At 47.6% G+C, this 23,590-nt stretch overlaps 2 protein-coding genes across 52 annotated transcripts in view; one reads left to right on the forward strand and one right to left on the reverse strand.

Moving 5' to 3' along the window:
- Positions 1-286, reverse strand: part of EFCAB11 (EF-hand calcium binding domain 11) — a 221,690-nt gene extending 221,404 nt beyond the window's left edge. For all 27 annotated transcript variants that reach the window (XR_014059731.1, XR_014059732.1, XR_014059730.1 and 24 more), the window contains exon 1: positions 123-286. Coding sequence is in view for 17 of the 27 variants with exons in the window: in XM_081510835.1 (XP_081366961.1) it covers positions 123-197 (75 nt within the window). In the remaining 10 variants the exon portion in view is untranslated. The remainder of the gene's footprint in view (positions 1-122) is intronic.
- Positions 287-1,695: 1,409 nt separating this feature from the next.
- Positions 1,696-23,590, forward strand: part of TDP1 (tyrosyl-DNA phosphodiesterase 1) — a 72,972-nt gene continuing 51,077 nt past the window's right edge. For 9 of the 25 annotated variants that reach the window (XR_014059750.1, XM_081510848.1, XM_081510849.1 and 6 more), the window contains exons 1-6: positions 1,696-1,828; positions 4,277-4,851; positions 9,910-9,953; positions 11,134-11,189; positions 14,497-14,593; positions 19,101-19,135. Coding sequence is in view for 24 of the 25 variants with exons in the window: in XM_081510848.1 (XP_081366974.1) it covers positions 4,281-4,851; positions 9,910-9,953; positions 11,134-11,189; positions 14,497-14,593; positions 19,101-19,135 (803 nt within the window). In the remaining variant the exon portion in view is untranslated. Of the gene's footprint in view, positions 2,011-3,743; positions 3,848-4,276; positions 4,852-9,909; positions 9,954-11,133; positions 11,190-14,496; positions 14,594-19,100; positions 19,136-23,590 lie in introns of all 25 variants that reach the window. The other 16 variants (XM_081510852.1, XM_081510855.1, XM_081510862.1 and 13 more) reach the window with 4 other exon arrangements.

The following is a 23,590-nucleotide window of genomic DNA, read 5'->3' on the forward strand; positions in this document are numbered from 1 at the left end:
TGGAAGCCCCAGGCTCAGTCATTAGCCATCACACCTCGGGGCTGAACGAGACCCGGGCGAGGGGATGGCGTGAGCGCCCCGGGTCAAGCCGAAGTCCGAGACCCAGCCCTCCGGACACCTACTTCCACCCACTTCTTGTGCTCTGGGGGACTGGCTTCCCACGTCCGTGGCCGGGCGCCGGCCTGGGAGTAGAACATCGCGACCGCCCCAAGCGAGTCCAGACGGCAGAACCCGCGAGCTCTGCTGCCAAAGCCCCCGGGCCGGGACCGCGAGCCCCGCTCGGCGCAGTCCCGGAAGCTGAGCTTCGCCGGGCACCTCCAATGTCTCCTCTCATTGGACGACCTGCGAGCCACTGGCGTTGATTCCGCAGCTCTATTGGCCAGAGACTTTGTTTAGCAACGTTTCCTTGGAACAGCCTATGGCAGAGGGGCCCTCAGGCCCGCCCCCAATCTTGGCTCCGCCCTAGCTTTATTGACTTTTGGAACAGCCTATGGCCGAGAGACCCTCAGGCCCTCCCCCAGCCCTGGCTCCGCCCCTTGGAACAGCCAATGGCAGAGAGGCCCTCAGCCCTGCCCCAAGCCCTGGCTCAGCCCTAGTTTCTCCCAGCGCTGCAGGGACACGTGCTCGCCCAGGCGCAGTTTCACCGTGTCCTGCGTGATTCTTCTCATTTTCTGTTCCCACACCTTGCAGTATTTACTTTTGATAATTTCAATCAATGACACTATGCTAGGCATCATAAGAGACACAAAAAGAGTGTGAACAAAGCCTAAAAGGAACCAATCAAGCCCAGGACTCAACGTCCGGTTCAGCAAGTCTTTGGTGTCCAGACCTCCCGGGTAATTACTGTGTCTGTTCCATCCTCCCGATAAGCCTAGCACTGAGCCCGGTGCCTGGTACAAATCAGACATTCAATAAACAAACCAAGTAAGCCCTTAGAACGTTTCCATCAAGTTATTTCATCCAGTTTTCTGGAAGGGGTGGAAATTCCAAGAACGGTATCAAGAGCACTGAGCCCAAACTCCATGGCAAACATCCTTACGAAATGCAAGGAATAGGGCAAGGGTTCCATTTTGCAAGAGTTTATCTCAGACCCCTCTCCTGGCAAACCAGTAAGATTAAAAAGGCAACACACACACACAGAGGCACACACACACACCTGCTTTAACAAAGAAACCAATATTCGAGGCTGCGTCTAAGGGAGCTCATTTAACCTTTGGTCTTACAACAGGGTTTACAGTCTGCGCCCCAGGAGAACCCGCTCCCGGAACACTGGTCTCAGACTTCAGCTTCCTCTAACCCCTCAGCTGATCCTCTCTCCCTTTGAAAAGAAACCCCCCTGTCTCGAGCTCCGGGAGCCTGAAATTAGGAGATTCCCTGCAAAAAGGATGCGTTTTGCTGATCAGCTACGAAAAAAGAGGGAAACTTCTCTTCCCCTCTCCCGCTTTTGGCAGCCGTGGCCAGGCGGCGAGAGGACAGGTAAAGGCGGCCAGGACTCCTCACAGCCCCTTCCTCCAGGGGTCCGCGGCGGCCCCCGGTGACCCGGCGGGCTTTAGGACCCAGCGGCGCGCGTCCCGGAAGGGCAGGGGCGGGGCCACGCGGCGCGCGCCGGCTGGCGGGTTTGAATCGCGCGCATGCGCGAGCGCGGGGGGCGGGGCGGGGTCCCGGGCGGCCGCGCGCTCGGGGGCTGCTGGAGTTACGCGTGTGGAGGTCGCGGCGGGCGCGCTGCGCTTCTTCTCATCCCGGCCCGGCGCGCGGGAAGCCGCGGTCCGGCGCGTCATCACGGGCCAGCGGGCTTGGAGGCGGGTCCGGAGGGCAGCGGAGCGCCCAGGTAGGGCCCTCCTGGGTCTCGGCGGCCTCCCCTGAGAGGGGACCGGAGTCCGCCGGGCGCTCTCCTCCGCGGGTTCTTACTCTGGCCTCTCGGCGGGCGGGCGGCCTCGGCAGTCCGCGAGCGCGGCGGGCGCTCCCTCTGTGCTGTTCCCGGTCAGAGGGAGCCGTCGTGCTGCTTCCAAGGTGAGACTTGGGAGCGTGAGGCGAGGGGGCGCGCGGCAGAGCTGTGCCCGGCCGCAGCAAACGCAGAGGAAAGGGAGCGGCTGTTCGTTCTTCTTCCGTGTCCCTCCGCCTTCTCCAGCCCCCAGGGTCCCCGCAGGAGCCGCCTCCTTCCACTTCTTTCTCCCTCCAGACCATTCTCCGGACAGAGCTGTTGTTCAGTCTCTCGGTCGTGTCCATCTCTTTGAGACCCCATGGACAGCAGCAGCCAGGCTTCCCTGTCCTTGACCATCTCCCGGAGTTTGCTCAGATCAGGTCCATTGAGTCGGTGATGCCATCCAACCATCTCATCCTCTGTCCCCTTTTCCTACCAGATACCAGAGGATGTTGGGTTACAGAGGTGTAGGGAGCCGAATATTTTAAAAGTAAAATCGGACAAGGTACTCCCTAGCCCTACCGTTCTTAGAGTAAAATCCAGGATATGTAACTTAACTCCTTATTCCTGCCATCCGCCTTCATCTTGGACCATCTCCCTGTCTTCCTTACCCAGGTCCAGGTCTGTTTTCTGGAGTTACTGCAGCCTTCTTCTGGCCTGGCCTTTGCAGGTTGGGTTCTTTCACTTGGAATACTCTTCTTTCCCACCTCCACTTTATTTGGCTGTTTCCTTTTCTTTCAGCGCTCAGTTAAATGTTAAATTCAGGATATTATAAGGTGAAAGTGTTACTTTTTCATACCTATAAAATATAATGAATATTTGTAAAGATATCTTGGCCTTCCTGTCTGTTTTTGTTCCTGTCGGTTTGTTACACTCCCTGAAGTATAAACTTTCTAAGGCGGAAGCTGTTTCTATGCTATTAATATGTTATTCTGAGAGCTTGGACATAGTAACTGCTCAATAAATATTTTCTGGACAAACAAACTCTGGGAAGTAGATCTGATACCCATTTTCAGAGGAGAAAATTGAGGCTGAGCAGTTATGTAACCTGCCCAAGTGCATATTTACCACGTAGTAATGACCAGATTTGATATTGGAGTCCATATTTGCCCACTATTGGCCACACCTGGCCTCAGTTGAGATTGATTCCTGTGCCCTCCTGATGGTCTGCAAGCTCTATGAGAAGCAGCTGGAAGTGTAAAACAAATAGCCCAGCTGGGACTGGGATGGTAGGGAGAGAGGAGCTAGCAGCTTTAAGAGGAGTATACATTTGCATTCACAAATTTTTTTAGTATCTAATAGACACTGATGTTATGAGTTGGCATTTGGTGGTAGAGTTTCTTTAGATTTCTACCCTCCTTTGCATAGTAGCTTAATGCAGTGTTTGCTGAATTTCATTAATGTGGTTGGTTACTTCCCCAGTTTTGTCTTACTCTCAACAGCTGTACTACTATTTGCTTAATATTTTTATTTGAACCCACTTTTACATAAACACTGTCTTTAAGAAGTAAACTTTAGTTACTGTAAATGTCATGGAGCCGTTAGATACCTCCTGCTCACGTTAAACCAAGGTGTTACTGGTGCCTGCAGAAGAACCCAAAGTCCGTTGTTTGTTCAAAAGCAGGATTAAAGGCATTTCTACAAATAACCTCCTCCTTGATTAAGCTGACGAATTGGAATGGAAAAGAGAGGTAGTTTCATAAGGAGATGTTAATATCAGGTCCCAGTTATCTCTGCTTTGGGAAACACTGCACTTTGATGACCTAAATGATAAATGTCAGATCTGAGAGTCAGCGCACATGGGTTGTAATTCTGATTCTAGTGCCATCACTTACCCAGAGAGTGATATTAGACCTGTGCTGTGCCAGACACCACCCAGGCATTTAAGAACAAGATCCAGGTGGAAAAACGAAAGGAGAGGAGAAGGTGAGCGGGGTTTCTGTTGTCACGTTATTTGCCGGGTTCTCGTGGCAGATTCTGCTCATGTGCCCTGAACACCCACAGAGCAGCTGATGTTAGTGAAAACAGCTCAGCATCTGGTAGATGTCAGCTGTGCTATACGTGTGTCCTAAAAGCTCAGGACACGGAATTTGAGAGCAAGAGAATGCGTTTGCCAGTGTCTGTGCGACCCTGTGGGCTGTAGCCCTCCAGTCTCCTCTGTCCGTGGAATTCTCCAGGGCAGAATACTGCAGTGGGTTGCCCTGCCCTCCTCCAGGGGATCTTCCTAACCCAGGGATCGAATCCCACTTTTTTTGTCTCTTATATCTCCTGCATTGGCAGGCGTGTTCTTTACCATTAGCGCCACCTGGGAACCGGTGAATGGGAAGTAACAAGATTTTTGCCTTTCTTTTCCAGAAGCATGATGTCCCAGGAAGGCAATTACGGGAAGTGGACAATATCCAGTAGTGATGAAAGTGAAGAGGAGAAGCCGCAGCCGGACAAGCCATCTGCCTGTCTCCTTCCCCACACCGGGCAGGTGGCCGCCGGGCAGCTGAAGTACACCTGCTCCGAGGCTCGGAAAGCTGCCCACAAGAGGAAGCTGGAGCCCATGAAATTCAGCAGCACAGACTCAGTTTCAGAAGCTTCACCTTCCAAAAGACAGAAGTGCGGTTCCCAGGAGGACCTGGGCTGGTGTCTATCCAGCAGTGAGGATGAACTGCCTCGAGAGCTGCAGCGGGAGCAGGCGAAAGACTCGAGGGTCAAAGAGGAGAAAGGCCCCCCTTCTCCCAGGGACTGCGCGGCTCGGGGAGCTGGGCCTCACGGCGCCCCCACCAGCCGTGGGCTCCCGGAGGAGGAAGATGAGGGGGAAACGTCAGGGGAAGGCCAGGACGTCTGGGACTTGCTGGATAAAGGGAACCCCTTCCATTTCTACCTCACGAGAGTCTCCGGGATTAAGCCCAAGTATAACACAGGAGCCCTCCACATCAAGGGTGAGTGAAGCTGGGGAACCGTAGCGCTCTCACTGCGTTGAGGGGTCCCCCCAGTCAAACAGGAGGGCAGCCTAGGAAGGACCTCCAAGAACACTTCTGAACCACTCTTAGCGGAAAATAACCACTTTAACAGGCAGATGGATTTGTTTGACAGCAAACTGTTTACTTAGGTCAGGAAACCAGGGGCTGCTTCCCACAGCCCTGTAGATCAGGGGTCCCCAACCTCCAGGATCTAATGGCTGATGACTTGAGGTGGGGCTAATGTCATAACAGTAGAAATAAAGTGCACAGTAAATGTCACGCACTTGAATCGTCTGGAAACACTCCCCCACCCCAGTCCGTGGAGTAACTGTCTTCCACAGAATCGGTCCCTGAGGGCCACGGCTGCGCACCTGGTGGAAGCCGCAGACAGTGCTCAGCGTCGCCTCACTGTGATGTAAACGTTAAACGTAATGCTGTAGGACTTTGTCAGCAAAGTAGCCAGTAACTGACAGCAGCAGTTCCCTTCAGTCCCTGGGCCGGAGCATCAGTATCCCCTGGAGCTTATTAAAAGTGCCAGTTCTCAGCCTCCCCTCCAGATGCCTGGCATCAGACTCTGGGAGCCTGGCCCTGCAATCTGTTCTCACAAGCCTTTCAGGAGATTCTGTTGCCTGAGCAGATCTGAGGACCACTGTGTGAAAGCCTGGGTTTGGTCCTGGGTGAAAACAAGAGTGCCCTGGCCTTTGGTTTCTGTGGTTAGTCTCCAGGGAACATCCGTGTGATATTGTGGTGTGCGTAGATATTTGGTCTTCCCTCTGGTTACAGTTGGGTTTTTTGGGATTTTTTTTTTTTGTCCCAGGTTCCTGAAATAGATCCAAAGTAATTAAAGGTGAAAGAAGTGTATTTTGTTATTCATAACCAGCCCCTTTCAACCACACCTGTTTATTTTAATGCGGAGACTTTGGGAATGCCCCTAGGAGTGGGGGGATGGGGCTCATGCCTGGGGAACCAACCTTGTGGTTAAAGTTGGAACTTGCAGCTCCAACTCCCACCTCTGGGGAGGGGTCCAGTCAATCCCTAGTGGCCAGTGATTTAGTTAGTCTTGCCCATGTAATGAGGCCTCTATTAAAAAAAGACAAAAAATAAAACAAACCAAAACCCTCCCTTTAGAGGTTTGCAGAGCTTCCAGGCTGGTGTGTACAGAAGGTGCTGGGCCTGGGTGCACCTGGAAGGGGGTGGCAAGCCCCTCCCTCATACCTGGCCCTGTGCATGTCTTCCTCTGGCTGTTCCCAGGTTGTATCCTTTTATAAAAAACTGGTGATCTGGTGATCAACGGGCCTTCCTGAGTTCTGTGAGGCGCTGCTGCAAATTATCAAACCCAAGGAGAGAGGTGGTGGGTATAGGTTAAAAGTGCAGGGGGTCTGGGCTTGTGACTGGCCTCTGAGTCTGAGATGGGGGCAGCCCTTCACCTGTGGGGTCCGATGCCAGCTCCAGGTGGATGGTGTCAGAATTGAGTTCAGTTGTAGGACAGGCAGCTGGTGCCTGGAGGATGGGTCTGTGAGGGAGCTCCCCACACTCCCCACTGCACTTGGGGTCAGAGGTATTGGGTGCAGGGAGGAAACAAGGCTGTGAGAGGCCAGCAGGAGCCCTAGAATCCTGGACACAAGACTTGAATCCCGGCCTCAGCATTTGCCTGCTGTGTTGGTAACTGACAAAAGACCTTTGTTGTTGTCGTTCTGACTCTGCGACCCCATGGACCGCAGCACGCCAGGCCTCCCTGTCCATCACCACCTCCCGGAGCTCGCTCAAACGCATGTCCAAGGAGTCAGTGATGCCATCCAGCCATCTCATCCTCTGTTGTCCCTTTCTCCTCCGGCCTTCAATCTTGCCCAGCATCAGGGTCTTTTCCAGTGGGTCAGCTCTTCAAGTCAGGTGGCCAAAGTATTGCAGCTTCAGCAAACAAAGGACCTAACATTCTTCAAAATTTCAGTTTACTTACCTTTAAACTGGGGGTTCAGAAAAAAAAAAACGGGGTCGGGGAGAAAACACATGAAGTGCCCAGCACAGCATGTTCACACAGTTACATAGCAGGCGCACAAAACAAACGTTGTCGCCCTTATTTCACAGTACCTTTCTGCCCACATTCAAGAACAGATTGTGTTCACTGTGAATAGTATTTTAATCATATATCAAACGTGTAATTGACCAAAAATTTCCTTCAGGGTTTTCTTTAACAGCTTGTGGAATCCCTGAACAAACTTCTTGGCCAAACCAATACATCTTGTGTGTGATGTATAAATGTTGGTGTATTTCAGTTCAGTTTAGTCTCTCAGTCGTGTCTGACTCTTTGCGACCCCGTGGACTGCAGCACACCAGGCCTCCGTGTCCATCACCAACTCCCAGAGTCTACTCAAACTCACGTCCATTGAGTCGGTGATGCCTTCCAACCATCTCATCCTCTGTCGTCCCCTTCTCCTCCCGTCTTCAGTCTTTTCCCAGCTTAGGGTCTTTTCAAATGAGTCAGTTCTTCCCGTCAGCTGTCCAAAGTATTGGAGTTTCAGCTTCAACATCAGTCCTTCCAATGAATATTCCAGACTGATTTCCTTTAGGATGGACTGGTTGGATCTCCTTGCAGTCCAAGGGACTCTCAAGAGTCTTCTCCAACACCACAGTTCAAAACCATCAATTCTTCAGCACTCAGCTTTCTTTATAGTCCAACTCTCACATCCATACATGACCACTGGAAAAACCATAGCCTTGACTAGATGGATCTTTGTTGACAAAGTAACATCTCTGCTTCTTAATATGCTGTCTAGGTTGGTCATAACTTTTCTCCCAAGGAGTAAGCGTCTTTTTAATTTCATGGCTGCAGTCACCATCTGCAGTGATTTTGGAACCCAGAAAAATAAAGTCAGCCACTGTTTTCACTGTTTCCCCATCTATCTGCCATGAAGTGATGGGACCGGATGCCATGATCTTAGTTTTTCTGAATGTTGAGTTTAAGCCAACTTTTTCACTCTCCACTTTCACTTTCATCAAGAGGCTCTTTAGTTCTTCTGTACTTTCTGCCATAAGCGTGGTGTCATCTGCATATCTGAGGTTATTGATATTTCTCCCGGCAATCTTGATTCCAGTTTGTGCTTCACTCAACCCAGCGTTTCTCCTGATGTATTCTGCATATAAGTTAAATAACCAAGGTGACAATATACAGCCTTGACATACTCCTTTCCCAATTTGGAACCAGTCTGTTATTCCATGTCCAGTTCTAACTGTTGCTTCCTGACCGGCATACAAATTTCTCAAGAGGCAGGTCAGGTGGTCTGGTATTCCCATCTCTTGAAGAATTTTCCACAGTTTATCGTGATCCACACAGTCAAAGGCTTTGGCATAGTCCATAAAGCAGAAATAGATGTTTTTCTGGAACTCTCTTGCTTTTTCGATGATCCATCGGATGTTGGCAATTTGATCTCTCTTTCCTCTGCCTTTTCTAAATCGAGCTTGAACATGTGGAAGTTCATGGTTCACGTATTGCTGAAACCTGGCTTGGAGAATTTTAAGCATTACTTTACTAGCGTTGTGAGATGAGTGCAATTGTGCGGTAGTTTGAGCATTCTTTGGCATTGCCTTTCTTTGGGATTGGAATGAAGACTGACCTCTTCCAGTCCTGTGGCCACTGCTGAGTTTTCCAAATTTGCTGGCATATTGAGTGCAGCATATTTCAAATCTTTTAGGATTTGAAATAGCTCAACTGCAATTCCATCACCTCCACTAGCTTTGTTTGTAGTGCTACTTCGATTGGTGTATTTAATTCCATGCTATAAAGAGTTTGATTCTACAAGTTGTTTATTTTTCCTTTCTGCTAATGTCTACCTGCTCTGAGGAAATGCAAGATAGATTTCAGTGTCATTGAGAGAGATTGAAACAGGGAATAGAGAGCTATGCAGGGTTTTGCTGTATATAATAAGCTGATAACGCTGGCTGTTAGCACCAAGATACAAAGGAAGGGGAGGTAATATTACGATAGGAGCTTTTATGTGGGTTATATAGGTGATCCTCTTTAATTCTCATAGCGGCCTTGTGAGTAGATGTTAACTGTTGTCCTCCTTGGATCCATGACCGATCTGCAGAGAAGTTCAATAAACCTGCCCAAAGTCACAGGGATATGGTTGAACTGGGTATTTGAATGCAGGTATTCTGGCATCAGGACTTCCCTTGTGGCTCAGCTGGTAAAGAATCTGCCTGTAATGCGGGAGACCAGGGTTCTATCCCTGGGTTGGGAAGATCCCCTGGAGAAGGGAAAGGCTACCCACTCCAGTCTCCTGGCCTGGAGAATTCCATGGACTGTATAGTCCATAGGGTTGCAAAGAGTCGGACACAACTGAGCAACTTTCACTTTCATTCTGGAATCAGAATGCATGCTCCTAAGGTTGGTATCCCACACCAGCAAATGTCATAATTGTAGGTTATTTAGAAGATCTCATGGAGGAAGAGGAACTTCAGATAATCTAAAAAGGTAGAAAGAGGAGCTGCAGTGGGAGGCAATGGGAAACATATCATGATTTCTCTTTGATTGTTCAACTCTCCCTTTAAGACAGGAGCTTCCAGAACTTCCCTTCCCTGGTGGTCCAGTGGTTAAGACACTCGGCTTCCACTGCAGGGGGCACGGGCTCAGTCCCTGGTCAGGGAACTAAGATTACACAAGTCACATGCAGCCCAAAAATAGAAGAAGAAAAAATTTTTTTTTAAATTTAAGAGATTTGGAAAAAGGAAGGATGTGTATCATTATGGTTCTCATTGGCAGTTTCTAAAATTGACTAGTCATCCAGAACTGAAGTTGTAGATCTTGATTTTTTTCCCATTATGTTCGGTTAAATAATAGTGATACGTAATAAATACTATCAGCCCAGGGAAACCTTCTCTTGAATTTTCTGGAACGTTAAAGTCTAGCCTCATAGTAACTCTTCAGTGCACCGTTTTCTAAGCCAAATTCTGCTCGTCAGTGACTGTTTAGTAAGTCAAGTGTGATCATTGTTAGGTAATTTTTTATCAAACTATGGATTTGCTGTTTTGTCTCCTCAGATATTTTATCTCCTCTCTTTGGGACACTTGTTTCTTCAGCTCAGGTGAGTGTCCAGCTTGGTCTTTGGACGGGAGGGGGACACATAAACCGCTCTGTAGGAGACTGAGCAGGGGCACCTGGGGGTCAGTCCCATGCAGGGTCCCCAAGATGGCAGCTGCCTGGAGCCCAGCACCCAGCACCACGGGTGTGGGATCCATCAGCCCGGAACGCGGATGCACGCTCACTGGGGCTTCTGACTGGCCAGGAAATCATCCTGGAAGTTCCACCCCGGGGGACTTCTCTCTGGCACACTAATAATCTCACAGGACTCTGGTGCAGCTCCTTGGGAGGTGTGGGTAGAGGGGTGAGGGCCACATCAGGTTTGATTTGATTTAGAGAAATAAATGAGAAATTTCCCACACCCTCCAAAGAGAAATGAGGAGAAGTTATGGATGAGGGTGTGTCTGCATGTTTGATTGCTCCTGCCTGACAGGCCTGGTCCCTTTGTGTTGATAAATCACCTTAAGGTGCCAGGCTCTCCAGCAGATAGAACAAGGTCTTGTCCCTAAAGAAGGCAAAGCTTCCTGTGTGCTTCACCTTGTGCTTGGAGGCAGAGATCCTGGTCTCCAGATGGAACAGGGGGTGAATTTGTGTGTGTTCTCCCGGCTAGGATGAGTCATTATGTTCAGGAGAGGGCCGGGGATTGCCTGGGCACGGGGAGGACACCCGTAGGTAGGCCAGGTCCAGAACTCGTAGTCTGACGCAACTGTCGTAAGCCCATAGTGAGTGTCCGATTCCAGACGCCTGTTTACAAACCTAACTCAATGGATTGCACACACTGCAGCTGAGAGAGTCCCCCTTCTCCAGGGGATCGTCCAACCCAGGGTCTCCGGCATTGCAGGCAGGTTCTTTACCGTCTGAGCCACCAGGGAAGCCCCTTCATTACATCATGGAAAACCCAAAGTAACTTTTGGACCAACCAAATACAAATGCTGCCAAAGTGTTCAGAGATAATCTTCTGTTTTCTCAGGCACTCCCCCACTGACTCAGAACCTTTAAGCCGTGTATTCCCCTCAGCGTGTATTTTAGGTTTGTGAGTATTGCAGCATAACAGTCTACGTTTATAAATAACAATGTGTGTAGTTCATGAGTAGTTTAGAGTCTCTTTCAGTTCAGTAACTAGACAGTTCTTATGAACTGCTTTTCTGAATAGCCCATGACGTCTTTTCTTTCCTCCCGTCTAGTTTAACTACTGCTTTGACGTGAACTGGCTCATAAGACAGTATCCACCAGAGTTCAGGTGAGTTCTGCAGAATGATGGATGACGTCAAAACTCTAATTAATGGAGCTTGAAAACACAAGATCTGTGTTTCTCAGGCACCTGCTGTCCATCTTTCTTTGAATATTTCTTTTGAAACTATTGACATCTTTATAACATTATTATAATGGGAAAACAGCCTTTTTTTTTTAATCTAAACTTATCACCAGCCTTCTTAATACAGATTTTAGCATGTCCCTCTGTTCTGTCCAGAAGTAGGGTAGGACAAATTTCAACCTGAATAAAAGAATTTTAGGTCCAGCGTTCATAGGAAGGAAAAGGTCATTGCCACCTGCGTTCTTGACCAGTAAGCCTACGCTTCACTTAGCACTTTGATGCTGGGTTGTTGTTTTGTTTTTTTGGTTGTTTTTTGAGTCTCTCTTGTTTCACAAGTGATTCTTCTGTAGCTCAGAAGTTAATTCAGGAGTCATAGGGCCTTCCATGACGCAGATATGGAGGTGATGTTAGGCAGTGCAGACCAAATAAAGATCCCATTGCACGGTGACATGCCACCTGTCCCAATTCCAGTATATCCACTTGGCAGAATCCCGTAGCAGCAAGTAAAGTGGAGGGATACACATGCAGGAAAATGGTTGTCAGGCTCCTCAAAGTCCATGTTGCATTGAGCACATCAGACTGTGCGAACTTTCATTGTTAATAATAGAGTGTGTGTGTTAGTCACTCAGTCGTGTCCGACTCTGTGTGACCCCATGGGCTGTAGCCCACCAGGCTCCTCTGTCCATGGAATTCTCTAGGCAAGAACAGTGGAGTGGGTTATCATGCCCTTCTCCAGGGTATCCCTACCCAGGAATTGAACCCTGGTCTCCTGCATTGCAGACAGATTACCATCTGGGCCACCAGGGAAGACCTAATAGACAGAATGCTGTTGAAATTTCCCAAGCTACTTTGACACTCAAACCTGTAACATGTAAGATTAGTTGTAGCTGCATGTAACAGAAAAGCGAAAATAACAGTGACTTAAACCAGGGCTTCCCAGGTGGCTCAGTGGTAAAGGATCCACCTGAAGTGCAGGAGACTAGGGTTCAATCCTTGGTCAGGAAGATGCCCTGGAGAAGGACATGGCTACCTACTCCAGTAGTCTTGCCTGGAAAATTCCATGGACAGAGGAGCCTGGCAGGCTACAGTCCATGGGGTTGCAAAGAGTTGGACACAACTGAGCATGCATGCACACAAATCTGAGAGAAAATTTCTCCAGCCTGTTCGAAGGACTGGATGATGCCTGCTCACATTAGGGAGGGCGGTCTGCTTTACTGAGCCACCAGTTCAAATGTGCATCATATCCAGAAACGCCCTCGCAGACACACCCAGAAATAATGTTTTATCTGGGCACTCTTGGCCCCGTGCAGTTGACACAAAAAATGAACCATCCTGAAGCCTTTTTGTGACAGCTTTTAGAACACTAACAAACGTGAAGTGAGGCTTCCCTGGTGGTTCAGTGAAAGAACCTGCCTGCCAGTGCAGGGGAGGCCGGTTAAATCCCTGGGTTGGGAAGGTGCCCTGGAGGAGGAAATGGCAGCCCACTCCAGTATTCTTGCCTGGAGAATCCCATGGACAGAGATTCCTGGCAGGCTACAGTCCATGGGGTCGCAAAGAGTCAGACTCAGCTGAGCATGCACATGCCAATTTGAACTAATTAATGAAGACCAGCACTTCTGTCAGTAATGTTTAATCTTTTTTTAAAAAAAACAACCTGATGATCTGATAACACAAACAGTTTCTGGACAGTAGAGGCATGATTATCTATTACATTATTCTCTGTACTGTTTTTCTGGTTGCAGAACAGAAAATTTGTTCCAGATAGAAAGCAACTGAGAAGATGTGTTTCTTTGTTTTATTTTCCCAAACACATGAGCATAAAGCTGTTAGGGGTTGGGCGTCAGTCCCAGACGAGTGTTTTCTGTCATGTTTCTTTTCAGTTGTCCCTTCATGTATGACAGAGAATCATTCTGCATGTGACTGATGACCGTGGAAGTTGTTCATCTTACTTGATTGCTTGTTGGAGAAAAATCCAATTTTTGTTTTGTTGGGCAAGCTTGTAAAAATATATTGACTTCTAAGGATTATCTCACTTTGAATTAACCAGAGTAGATCATGGTTCTCTTAAAAGCCTTTTTTAATCTCTTACTGCAGAATATTCTTTTTCAAACTTTAAACTTCTTATTTTGTATATTTTGTATTGGGGTCTAGCCAGTTAATAATGCTGTGGTAGTTTCAGGTGAACAGTGAAGGGACTCAGCCGGACATATACATGTGTCCATTCTCCCCCAAACCAGCCTCCCATCCAGGCTGACACATAACATTGAGTAGAGTTTCATGTGCTGTACAGTTGGTCGTTGTTATCCATGTTGAATATAGCGGTGTGTACATGACCTTGCCAAACTCCCTAACTATCCCTTCCCCGCCTCTGGCAACCATGAGTTCCTTTTCTATGTCTGTAAGTCTCTTTCTGTTTTGTAAGTAAGTTCATTTGTATCATTTCTTTTTAGACTCCACATATAAGGGATGTCATATGGTATTTCTCCTTCTCTGACTTTCTTCACTCAGTATGAATCTCTCTAGGTCCATCCATGTTGCTGCCAATGACATCATTTCATTCTTCTTTATGGCTGAGTAATATTCCATTGTATATATATACCACATCTTCTTTATCTAGTCCTCTATCGATGGACATTTAGGTTGCTTCTATGTCTCGTCTACTGTAAACAGTGCTCCTGCAGAATATTTTTATATTGTCCTTTTGAATTGAAAAATAGGGCATTTTTAATGTGCATTGGGCTCTGTTTCACCTCCTAGTAAATCCGCATGTGTGGACCTAGGCCCTTTCACTCTTGTATCCTGGGGATGTGGTGCAGGCCTCACTCACAGTAGGTGTTTAATGAAGGGATGGCTAGTGAGGAAGTGACCTGTTGTTTGGTCCAAAACAAGGGAGAGAAAATAGCATCACACTCAACAGCATTAAATGTGTATCTCTTAATCTGATAACACAGAGCTGATGATGCGTCCTTCTGGACCAAAGAAGATAGTTACTCAAGGACTTAGGATCTTGAGTCCCAGCCCCTCTGGGTCACTGCAGATTCAGGATCAGGCCACGGGGTCCCCTTATAAAGGTAACCACTTAGCAAAGGTTAACTGATCACTTGCCCTGTGCTGACCCTGCACTCAGTCACCACACAGGCCAGACACACATGTCGGTGGTCAGTGTTCCTTCACTGGGTACCAGACCAGCTTCATAAATGAGGGATTTCAAATACCTGTGATCTCCTTTCAGGAAGAAACCAGTCCTGCTTGTGCATGGCGACAAACGGGAAGCAAAGGCTCACCTCCTTGCTGAGGCGAAGCCTTATGGGAACATCACCCTCTGCCAGGTAAGCTGCGTATTGCCCTTCGAGATCACGCTTAGGCTGAGAGCAGGGAGGAACTGGAGACCTTCCGCATGTCCACCCTCCCAATGCAGGAGTCCTGTCTCCAGCATCACCAGCAGACGTCTGTCCAGCCTTGGCTTAAATACTTGCTGAGGTCGCCTGTCCTATTTGTGGGTAGCCCTCATAGTTGAAAGCTTTTTCTCTGTGTTGACCCAATTTCTCTGTAATTAGTCAGAGTCTTCAGAGAAACAGAACCAGTAAGGTTGTACGTGAGTGTTTGAATTTGTAGAGACATTTACTGTAGAAGAGCTGGCTCACATGATTGTGTGGGCTGGCAAGTCCACCATCGGCAGGGTAGGCTGGACACCTTGAGAAGTGTTGATGTTAACAGTTTGGGTCCAAAGACCGACTAGAAACTGATCCCTCTTCCTTGTGGGAACCGGTCTTTTAATTTTTGTTTTGTCCTAACAACTTCAGTTACTGACTAAGGCTCACAAACATTCTGGAGGGTAATCTTTCCTTACAGTCCACTGATTTAAATGTTGCTGTTCAGTCACGAAGTTGTGTCTGACTTTTCGTGACCTATGGACCGTAGCATGCCAGCCTCCTCTGTCTTCCACTGTGTCCTGGAGTTTGCTCCAATTCATTAATTTAAATGTTAATCTCCTCAAAAAAAAAAAAAAATACCTTCACACAACATGTCACCAGGTATCGGCACCGGCCTGGCCGCGGGGCCGCCTCCTCCCTCCTGCCTGGGCCCTCGTCCCTCCCGCCCGGGCCCTCGTCTCCCTCTGGGGTCGCACAGCCTCCTGCTGGTGTCGGTGGTTCCTTCACACAGCTTGTCACCAGGTATCTGGGCAGTGTGGCCTGGCCGCGGTGTCCGGCCTCCCTCCCGCCTGGGCCCCCGTCCCCCCTGGGGTTGCACAGCCTCCTGCTGGTGTTGGTGGTTCTCGTGTTTGAAGTCATCTATTTCGTCTTCCTAGTTTTCTCATTCAGGCTCCAGCGTTTGCTTTCTTCAGCTGCACCTGGTGTATCAAGGGTTCCCTATCTTTCCCCACGCTGCCAGTCCGCTGGTTGACATCTTTTTTTTCCATGGCCCTCTGGAAATGGAGGTTTCAACATGGAGCAGGTTCTCTGGAGTCAATTCAGTGGCAGTTTCTGTGAGGGCAGCTTCAAACTGGTAGCTTTTATTGTGACCACCTACCTAACTTATATTAGCTGCCATTGACATTTTACCCATAGCCATTAGATCCTTTTTAAGACTTTTTTTTTTTAATGTGGATCATTTTTGAAGTCTTTATTGAATTTGTTACAATATTGCTTCTGTTGTTTACGTTCTGTTTTTTTAGGCACCAAAGCTTGTGAGATCTTAGCTCTCCAAACAGGGATCAAACCCACACCCCCTGCGTTGGAAGGCAAAGTCTTAAGCACTAGACCATCCGGGATGTCCTGCCCTTAGTTCTTTTTCACAAGAATCACTTGATACTGGAGAGACTCAGATTGAAACCCAACCTGTTAGAAAGCTACCTTGCGAGTTGCACAGTGCATGCGATTGGAGCCCCATGAGGGGCAGTCACTGGTCTCATAACAGGCTTGTTTCACTGGGACCAGAGCAGAGAGGAGGCAGAGAGAGGGCTGTTGCCCAGCTTCTTTCCTGTAGTTGTTGGCGTTGTTCAGTCGCTCAGTTGTGTCCAGCTTTTTGCCACTGCATGGACTACAGCCTGCCAGGCTTCCCTGTCCTTCACTATCTCCCCAAGTTTGCTCAGACCTGATGCCATCCAACCGTCTCGTCCTCTGTCCCTCTCTTCTCCTCCTGACCTCAATTTTTCTGTTTCTTTCTATATCCCTGTAATTTTGCCCTGATACTTTCCAGTTAGTACGTGGAAATGCAGTGTGACCAATGAGTCTTGGAGTTTCCTTCGGACTCATTGTTTTAGACTCCATGTCTGAAAGGGTGTGCATTTGGTGTAAGAAGCAGGGGTAGCAAGGAATTAAGAGATGTTTACGCTTATGATTTCCTTCCTATGGTGGTTCTGAAGTGGCTGGTGAATGTGCACCTTTTCCTGTTTGAGCAGGGGGGTCAGTCCATTCCTGAGCAGCTGGATGAATGAATCTATCTTGGCCCTTTTCTCTCCTGGCCAATAGCTTAGTGCAGTTGACTCAGGATTTCTGCTCTTGGAGTACAGAGACAAGGGTAAATTACATAGAACCTGATTATTTTTATTTTCCATTTGCTTTCCAATGTCCTTTTTCCTCCATTCATACAAGATTAAAGAATTCCAGCTCCCAAGTGTTTTATCATTCTTCAGCTTTAGAATATTAACTATGTATATATGTGTATTTTTTTAAAGATAAAAACAGTGAGAAATCTCAATCTGATCAATTTTAAACCCCTCTCACACATTGTTCCTGTGATCTAACTCACTGCACTTCGTGTAGTTGGAGTTTTAGATCACTCCATCGCTTTAACCGTCCTGCTTGGCTCGCCTTCTGCACAGGATCCTCCTTTGATTACCAGTTGCCTAAAATCCAACTGTATTCCATTTGTTTCCAAAGACAGCAGAGGTTAAACTGAAGTAGGATAGCATTTACAATGGGCAGAAAATAAATGACACAGGAATCCTGACAACCGGCAATAAAATCGATGGAAATACAAAGTGTTTTTCCCATGTACTGGAAAGTTTAGGAGAGGTGGTAGCTTGCTTCAAGGAAGCCACTAGAGGGCGTAACAAGCCGTCTTCCAGACCTGTGTTCAGTTCAGTTCAGTGGCTCAGTCGTGTCCGACTCTTGGTGTCCTCATGGACTACAGCACACCAGGCGTCCCTGTCCATCACAAACTCCTGGAGCTTACTCAGACTCATGTCCATCCAGTCAGTGATGCCATCCAACCATCTCATCCTCTGTCATCCCCTTCTTCTCCCACTTTAGTCTTTCACAGCATCAGGGTCTTTCCCAGTGAGTCAGCTCTCCACATCAGGTGGCCAAAGTGTTGGAGCTTCAGCTACAGCATCAGTCCTTCCAATGAATATTCAGGACTGATCTCCTTTAGGATGGACTGGTTGGATCTCCTTGCGGTCCAAGGGACTTTCAACAGTCTTTTCCAACACCACAGTTCAAAAGCATCAATTCTTTGGCACTCCCAACTCTCACATCCATACATGACCACTGGAACTACTGTGTACAAAATAGATGACCAACAAGGACCTACTGTATAGCACCGGGAACTATACTCAGTATTTTATAGTGATAACCTATGAGGGGAAAAAAATCTGAAAAGGAATATATACCTATACACACACATATATACTATGCACATATATATACGCACATGTATGTATATGTATAGAACTGGATCGCTTGGCTGTACTCCTGAAACTAACACAAGATTGTGAGTCATCTCTTCTTCGATTAACAACAGCAGCAACAAAGGCGTGAGTCACGCCTTCCTGCCCACTCCTCTGTGGCAGATCCGCACGCTGGTCTGTGAGCACCCCAAACCCTGAGTTTGTGAGGATAGTGAGCGCGGCTACCCGTCCGAGAGCATCGCCAGGGCGGGCTGTGTGGTTCTCACCTGTGTATTCCAGCTGCCACCGCCGCCCCCAGCAGACGGGGCCATTTGGGGAGAGCGGGCAGGGGCCCCTCCGACTTGAACAGCGCTTGCCCTCCGTGTGTGGGGCGCTCACTCCGTACCGCTTCTCTTCCGGACCACGCTAAGGGTGCATTTCTGATTCATTCCTGTCAGCTCCCGGAATCTCTTAGCAACACTCTCATTTCAAAGAGGAGAAAGACAAGGTTTAGAGAGTCAAGTATTTTTCCAAAGTTGTACGAAGCTGTGAAGAAAGGACTTGGGTCTGTCTATACACTGAATTCCTAGCTACTAAGCTGTTTTTGACATCTCTATTTAACTTTTTCATCTTGAGGCTTATTCTACTTAATTATGGTCTTGCTGTACCAGATGTTGAATAGAATGTTTTACTCCTCACCTACCCCCCAGTTTGTAAAAGTATCATTTTGTAACATGAAAATGGATATAATGTATTATCTTTACTTTCAACACTTGCTATGTTAAAAATACAAGAAAACTTTTGTTTTAGCACCACCACTTTCAATGTTTCTTTAAAATATGCTTAGAAAACTTATTGGGTGTACTTGTATGAGTCAAATGTCTAATTTTAAAACTTTGCATAGAATTTCATTTGTTTTTACGGGTTTTCTGACAACTAAAGAAATTTTGCTTCTTGCTTCTAATTACTGTAATTAAAGATGCAGTATGTATTGAATCATTCTGGGTAACTTAAAAAAAAAAGTTGTTTTTAAATAAGCCTCACTGGATGCTGTTATTGTAAAGGCTGTCTTGGTGGTGAAGGTCTTGCCCGCTAGAGGGCAGTAAAAACTTTAAAAAAAATTGACCTGAATCTTTTATAATTTTATTTTCAATAGATATGGGTATTGTTGAGGTTTTTTTGTTTGGTTGTTTGTTTTTAATGACTTGACCTCTTTTTTATCCTAGGCAAAGTTGGATATTGCATTTGGAACACACCACACGTAAGCAATTTTTATGAAATGGGGAGGTTATGAGTTTAAAAGATTGAATGATGCTCTTCAGAAATCAGTCTTTAAAAGGGACTCACACATGATGATTTTGTTGAGGGAAAGCAATCAGTTAGGAAGTAGAGGAAATGGAGTTTTTCCTAACAGTCTTAAGACCAGGTGCCAGGAGGGTGGCTCTGGGCCTCAAAGTCTGAATCTGTGATGTGGTTTTCCGCTCTCTGCTCAGGACTTTCCTTACAGCCCCCCGGGGGGGCGGAGGCGGGGGTAGGTTGTGGTCCGTGGTCATGAGTGACTAGATGTGGCCGTCACATGCCCGAAGATTCCACTGCTTTAAAGAAAACCTTGTGATTTTTGTAAGATTCTAAGTTGCGGCAAATAGAATATTGTTAGGTCAGCTCTGTGCTGTAAATAAAAGAAAAACTGTTTTGCAAGAAGTCGTCAGGCTAAGAGACTGGTACCTGTCCCTGCTTTAAGACATCTCAGAAAATTCTCTTAGGGTGGTGTCTGAGACGTTGCAAGCCATAGGCGGGAGAAACTTTTCTCTTCCTGCGTGACACATACGAGCTTGACTCCTGTTTTAATTGCGTCTTAAAACTTTTATGGAGCTCTTTTACATAATTGGTTCTCTAGCTGAGAAAATAATAAGGCATGGTTGCCTTCATTTCAGTGTTTTTGTAAATCAAATTTATCTAGAAATATGTCACACTCTTCTGAATGTGACAGCCTCGTCTTGCTCCTGGGCCAGCAGTGGACAGGTTGCCTGGTGCTTCCGGCTTGTCCCTTTTGGCACCTGTTCCTCCCGTTCCTAAGGCAACAAGGAAGCTCGTAGGTGGAAGTGTTTGCCTGAGTCTTGCAGTGACCACTGTTTTCCTGATATTGTGCCAAAAACGAGGACATGTGTTCATCATTTGCTTTGTAAGCTTAAAGCTGTATTTTGCCAGCCTGTTTTCAGAAAGGAACCAGAGCAGAAAGCCGTGAGCCACTTTGTGAAAGGACGCCTACCCACCCCACCTCTTCTGGTTGTAGGTGCTCTTGTGTAAACGTTGCCGCATTTACCGACCACACCTAATTGGTAGCCTTACTGAGATGGAGGGGTTGAGGGCTGTTGAGAGCGATCCCAAGCACCCGTGTCACTGGGGAATCAGTTGTTCTTTAAATGGCATAGAGCTCACAGAAGGCTAATTTCAGCCCAGGATACAAACAGCGCTGAATGGACTGGACAGGTGTCCACAGGAGCCGCTGGTGGGCGGCAGCAGTCAGCTGTCCTGGGTCGACATCCTGCCCGGAAAGGGTCCCACCGGATGGACCCTTGTCCCCCACCCTTAGCTGGAATTCAGCCTAAATACCTTCCCAATTTGGAAACACATTCAGCAAGCCCTGTCAGTTGTGTGGACCCTGGTTCACGAGGCTCGCAGTGCTGGGTTCCTGTGCGGGACGCACGGTCCAAGCCGGCAGCCAGCTTTTCTCAGGCACGTTCACACTGCACACTTAACTGTGTTGGCAAGTAGTCTTGGAGAGCCTGGGTCTGACACAGTAACATGTGAGGCAGTGGGGCATCCTTTTCTTTTTTTCCAAAAAATTGCTTGGTCCTTTGTCTTCATTTTATAGATTAGAGCCCCCAAGTCAATAGGCAGTTTTCCTCCAGTTAGTGTTGGAGACAGGAGTAGAACTGTTTATTTTTACTTAGCTTCTTAGTTTACTTTGTTTTTTAAAGTTTTTTATTTTATCTTTTTTTAGTTAAAATTTTTTTTTATTTTTGGCCACGTGGCATGTAGGACCCGTGTCCCCTGTAGTGGAAATGCGGTCTTCACCACTGGGCCGCCAGGGAATTCCCGTAACTCATTCCTGTCGCTTCCTCACTGGTGAAACTGTCTGCTTCCTTTGGCCCATCCCCCCAGCCCCCCCCCACACACACACACACTTTGCAAGTCCCACCCCCGCCCCATCCCAGAGACACACACTTTGAAAGTCCATGCCTCCTTTCCCTGCCAACACAGGCGTTTTGCGGGTTAAACCCAGGAGGTTCCCTCATTCAGAGTGGCAGGTGCCTGGGGAAGTGATGGTGGAAGAACTGTCCCTCACCCCGTAGTGTGTGTAGTCCTACACTTTGTTAAAACGCCAGTATCTTGCAGGAGATTGAGCTCATGTCTTGAAATTACTTCCAGTTGCTCATTTTAAAATGTGTTAAAAATTATTCATTAAATATCAATTATGAAAAAATATATATATATCAATTATGTTCTTGAAGCCCAGCTCGAGGGGATATAAAGCGTTTTGAGACGGGCTGACTTTTGTCCTTGCGGCTTCCAGTCTTTGGGTGAGAGAGGCAGACAGACATGAACTAGCAATGGAGGAAGGCCTTCCAGCTCCTGGTAATGTGTGGGGCACCCCCCAACAGAGTGAGGCTGCTGCGGTGACTCTGCGGGGTCTCTGGGGTCACACGGTCTTACCCGCACCTGTGTCGCGGAGGATCTGGAAGTGACCAGACGCAGCCGCGTCCTCTAGGAGCTCACGGTCCTCTTGGCGACAGTGAACACGCTCCATCCGTGCTTCCCAGATGCCCTGCTGTCCTTGGATGTATTTCCTGGTGCTTTAGAATGCCGAGGCTTTCTGCTGGCCCCCGGAGCTGGGAACGAAGGCCCCTCCCAGGCCCCGAGAATCCACAGAGGGGGAGAAGCATCAGATACGGCCGGCTAGCCGTGCGCAGAGCCCAGGGTGGGCCTCCCGCCCCTTCAGGCTGTAGCAAGCCCTCGTCCTTCCCCTCAGGATGCAGTCTCCTCTCTCACCTGGGCTGCCCCGACCCAGCCCTGCCCGCACCTGCCCCAGAAACGTGAAGTAGCTGCAGCCCACCCCCCACTGGGGAAGCCGTGCCCAAGGATCGCTGCGTGCAAGACGTGTGACCCCAGTAAGTGCTGCTTCCGGTTCACGTGGGGCCCTGGATGGTGTTCGTGACCTCTCCCAGCCACGGAGTCTGCAGTGGCATTATAAACTGGGAATGATCGTGCCTCCTCTGGATTAGGTGGGGTTTAACATGCTCTCGTGAGGTGCTTGGCACATAAATCGCTGTTGTTCAGTCACTGAGTCGTGTCTGACTCTTTGACCCCATGGACTACAGCATGCCAAGCTCCTCTGTCCTCCACTATTTCCTGGAGTTTACTCAAACTCATGTCCATTGAGTCAGAATGCCATCCAACCATCTCATCCTCTGTCGTCCCCTTCTCCTCCCGCCTTCAATCTTTCCAGCATTAGGGTCTTTTCCAATGAGTCAATTCTTACGCACCAGGTGACCAAAGTATTGGAGCTTCAGCTTCAACATCAGTCCTTCCAATGAGCACCCAGGACTGATCTCCTTTAGGATGGACTGGTTCCATCTCCTTGCAGTTCAAGGGACTCTCAAGAGTCTTCTCCAGCACCACAGTTCAAAAGCATCAATTCTTTGGCACTCAGCCTTCCTCATGGTCCAACTCTCTCATCCATAAATGACCACTGTAAAAACCATACCTTGATTAGATGGACCTTTGTTGGCAAAATAATGTCTCTTTTTTAATATGCTGTCTAGGTTTGTCATAGTTTTCCTTCCAAGGAGCAAGCATCTTTTAATAAATGCTCCACAGATATTAGCTTGGCGTTCCCCTATGAGCGAACAGCTTCAAATGTGAGAAATGTCACTTTTGCTCCCTACACAGCTTACTAGATAATATGCAGGTCAGCATTCTTCCAAGGAGACCTCATTTTGTGTGTTTTTATCCATTTTTAACTCTGACCTTCTTGGGACACGCCACTTGGTCTATGAAAAGATTAACATGGCTCCCCTTAGAGCAGTTCTTGGTGCTGTTTAATAGGATTCACTGACATTAGTGTGTGATTTTCCCTGTAAATGATGCCTTGACTAATGGAAATATTTGTAAAACTCACATCATGAATTCATAACTGGCTTATTGTTAATTACAACTAGCTGCTAATTTGGCAACTGTGTGTGAATTTGCCGAGGTTTCAGGGAGCACCTCTCATAAGTGGGAAGATTGGCTCGACAGCTGTCTTTCTCCAGCTTTGCATTAATTTACTGTTTGCCAGCTTAGAGTAAATTCTTTTTTTTTTTGGCAAGAGCTAAATCTTATTCTCTGTTTTTATATGCTTTTGTATGTTTTTTAATGCTAACTCCATTCTATCTAAATAGTATTCGGGTTGTTTTTGGAGTGGTTCATTTTTTTTTCCCCAGGTGTAAACTGACTTCCATCAGTAAACATTAAGTAGCGTTTTGGCCTCAGTGGAAATAAAGCAGAGTTACTGCCTTGAGTAAATCTCTAGCTAGGTGTGGGGGAGAGAATTTAGGTTCCTGAAATAATTAGAAAACCATCAAGAGGCCAGGAATCATCTCGTAGCCGATGACGAGTAAAGCAGGGCATTGAAGCACAGAGGAACGCAAACACGGAACGCTTAAGCAAAATG

Source organism: Giraffa tippelskirchi, chromosome 7, assembly GCF_054371585.1.
Source record: "Giraffa tippelskirchi isolate mGirTip1 chromosome 7, T2T-mGirTip1v1.2.pri, whole genome shotgun sequence".
In the NCBI taxonomy this organism is placed as follows: Eukaryota; Metazoa; Chordata; class Mammalia; order Artiodactyla; family Giraffidae; genus Giraffa; species Giraffa tippelskirchi.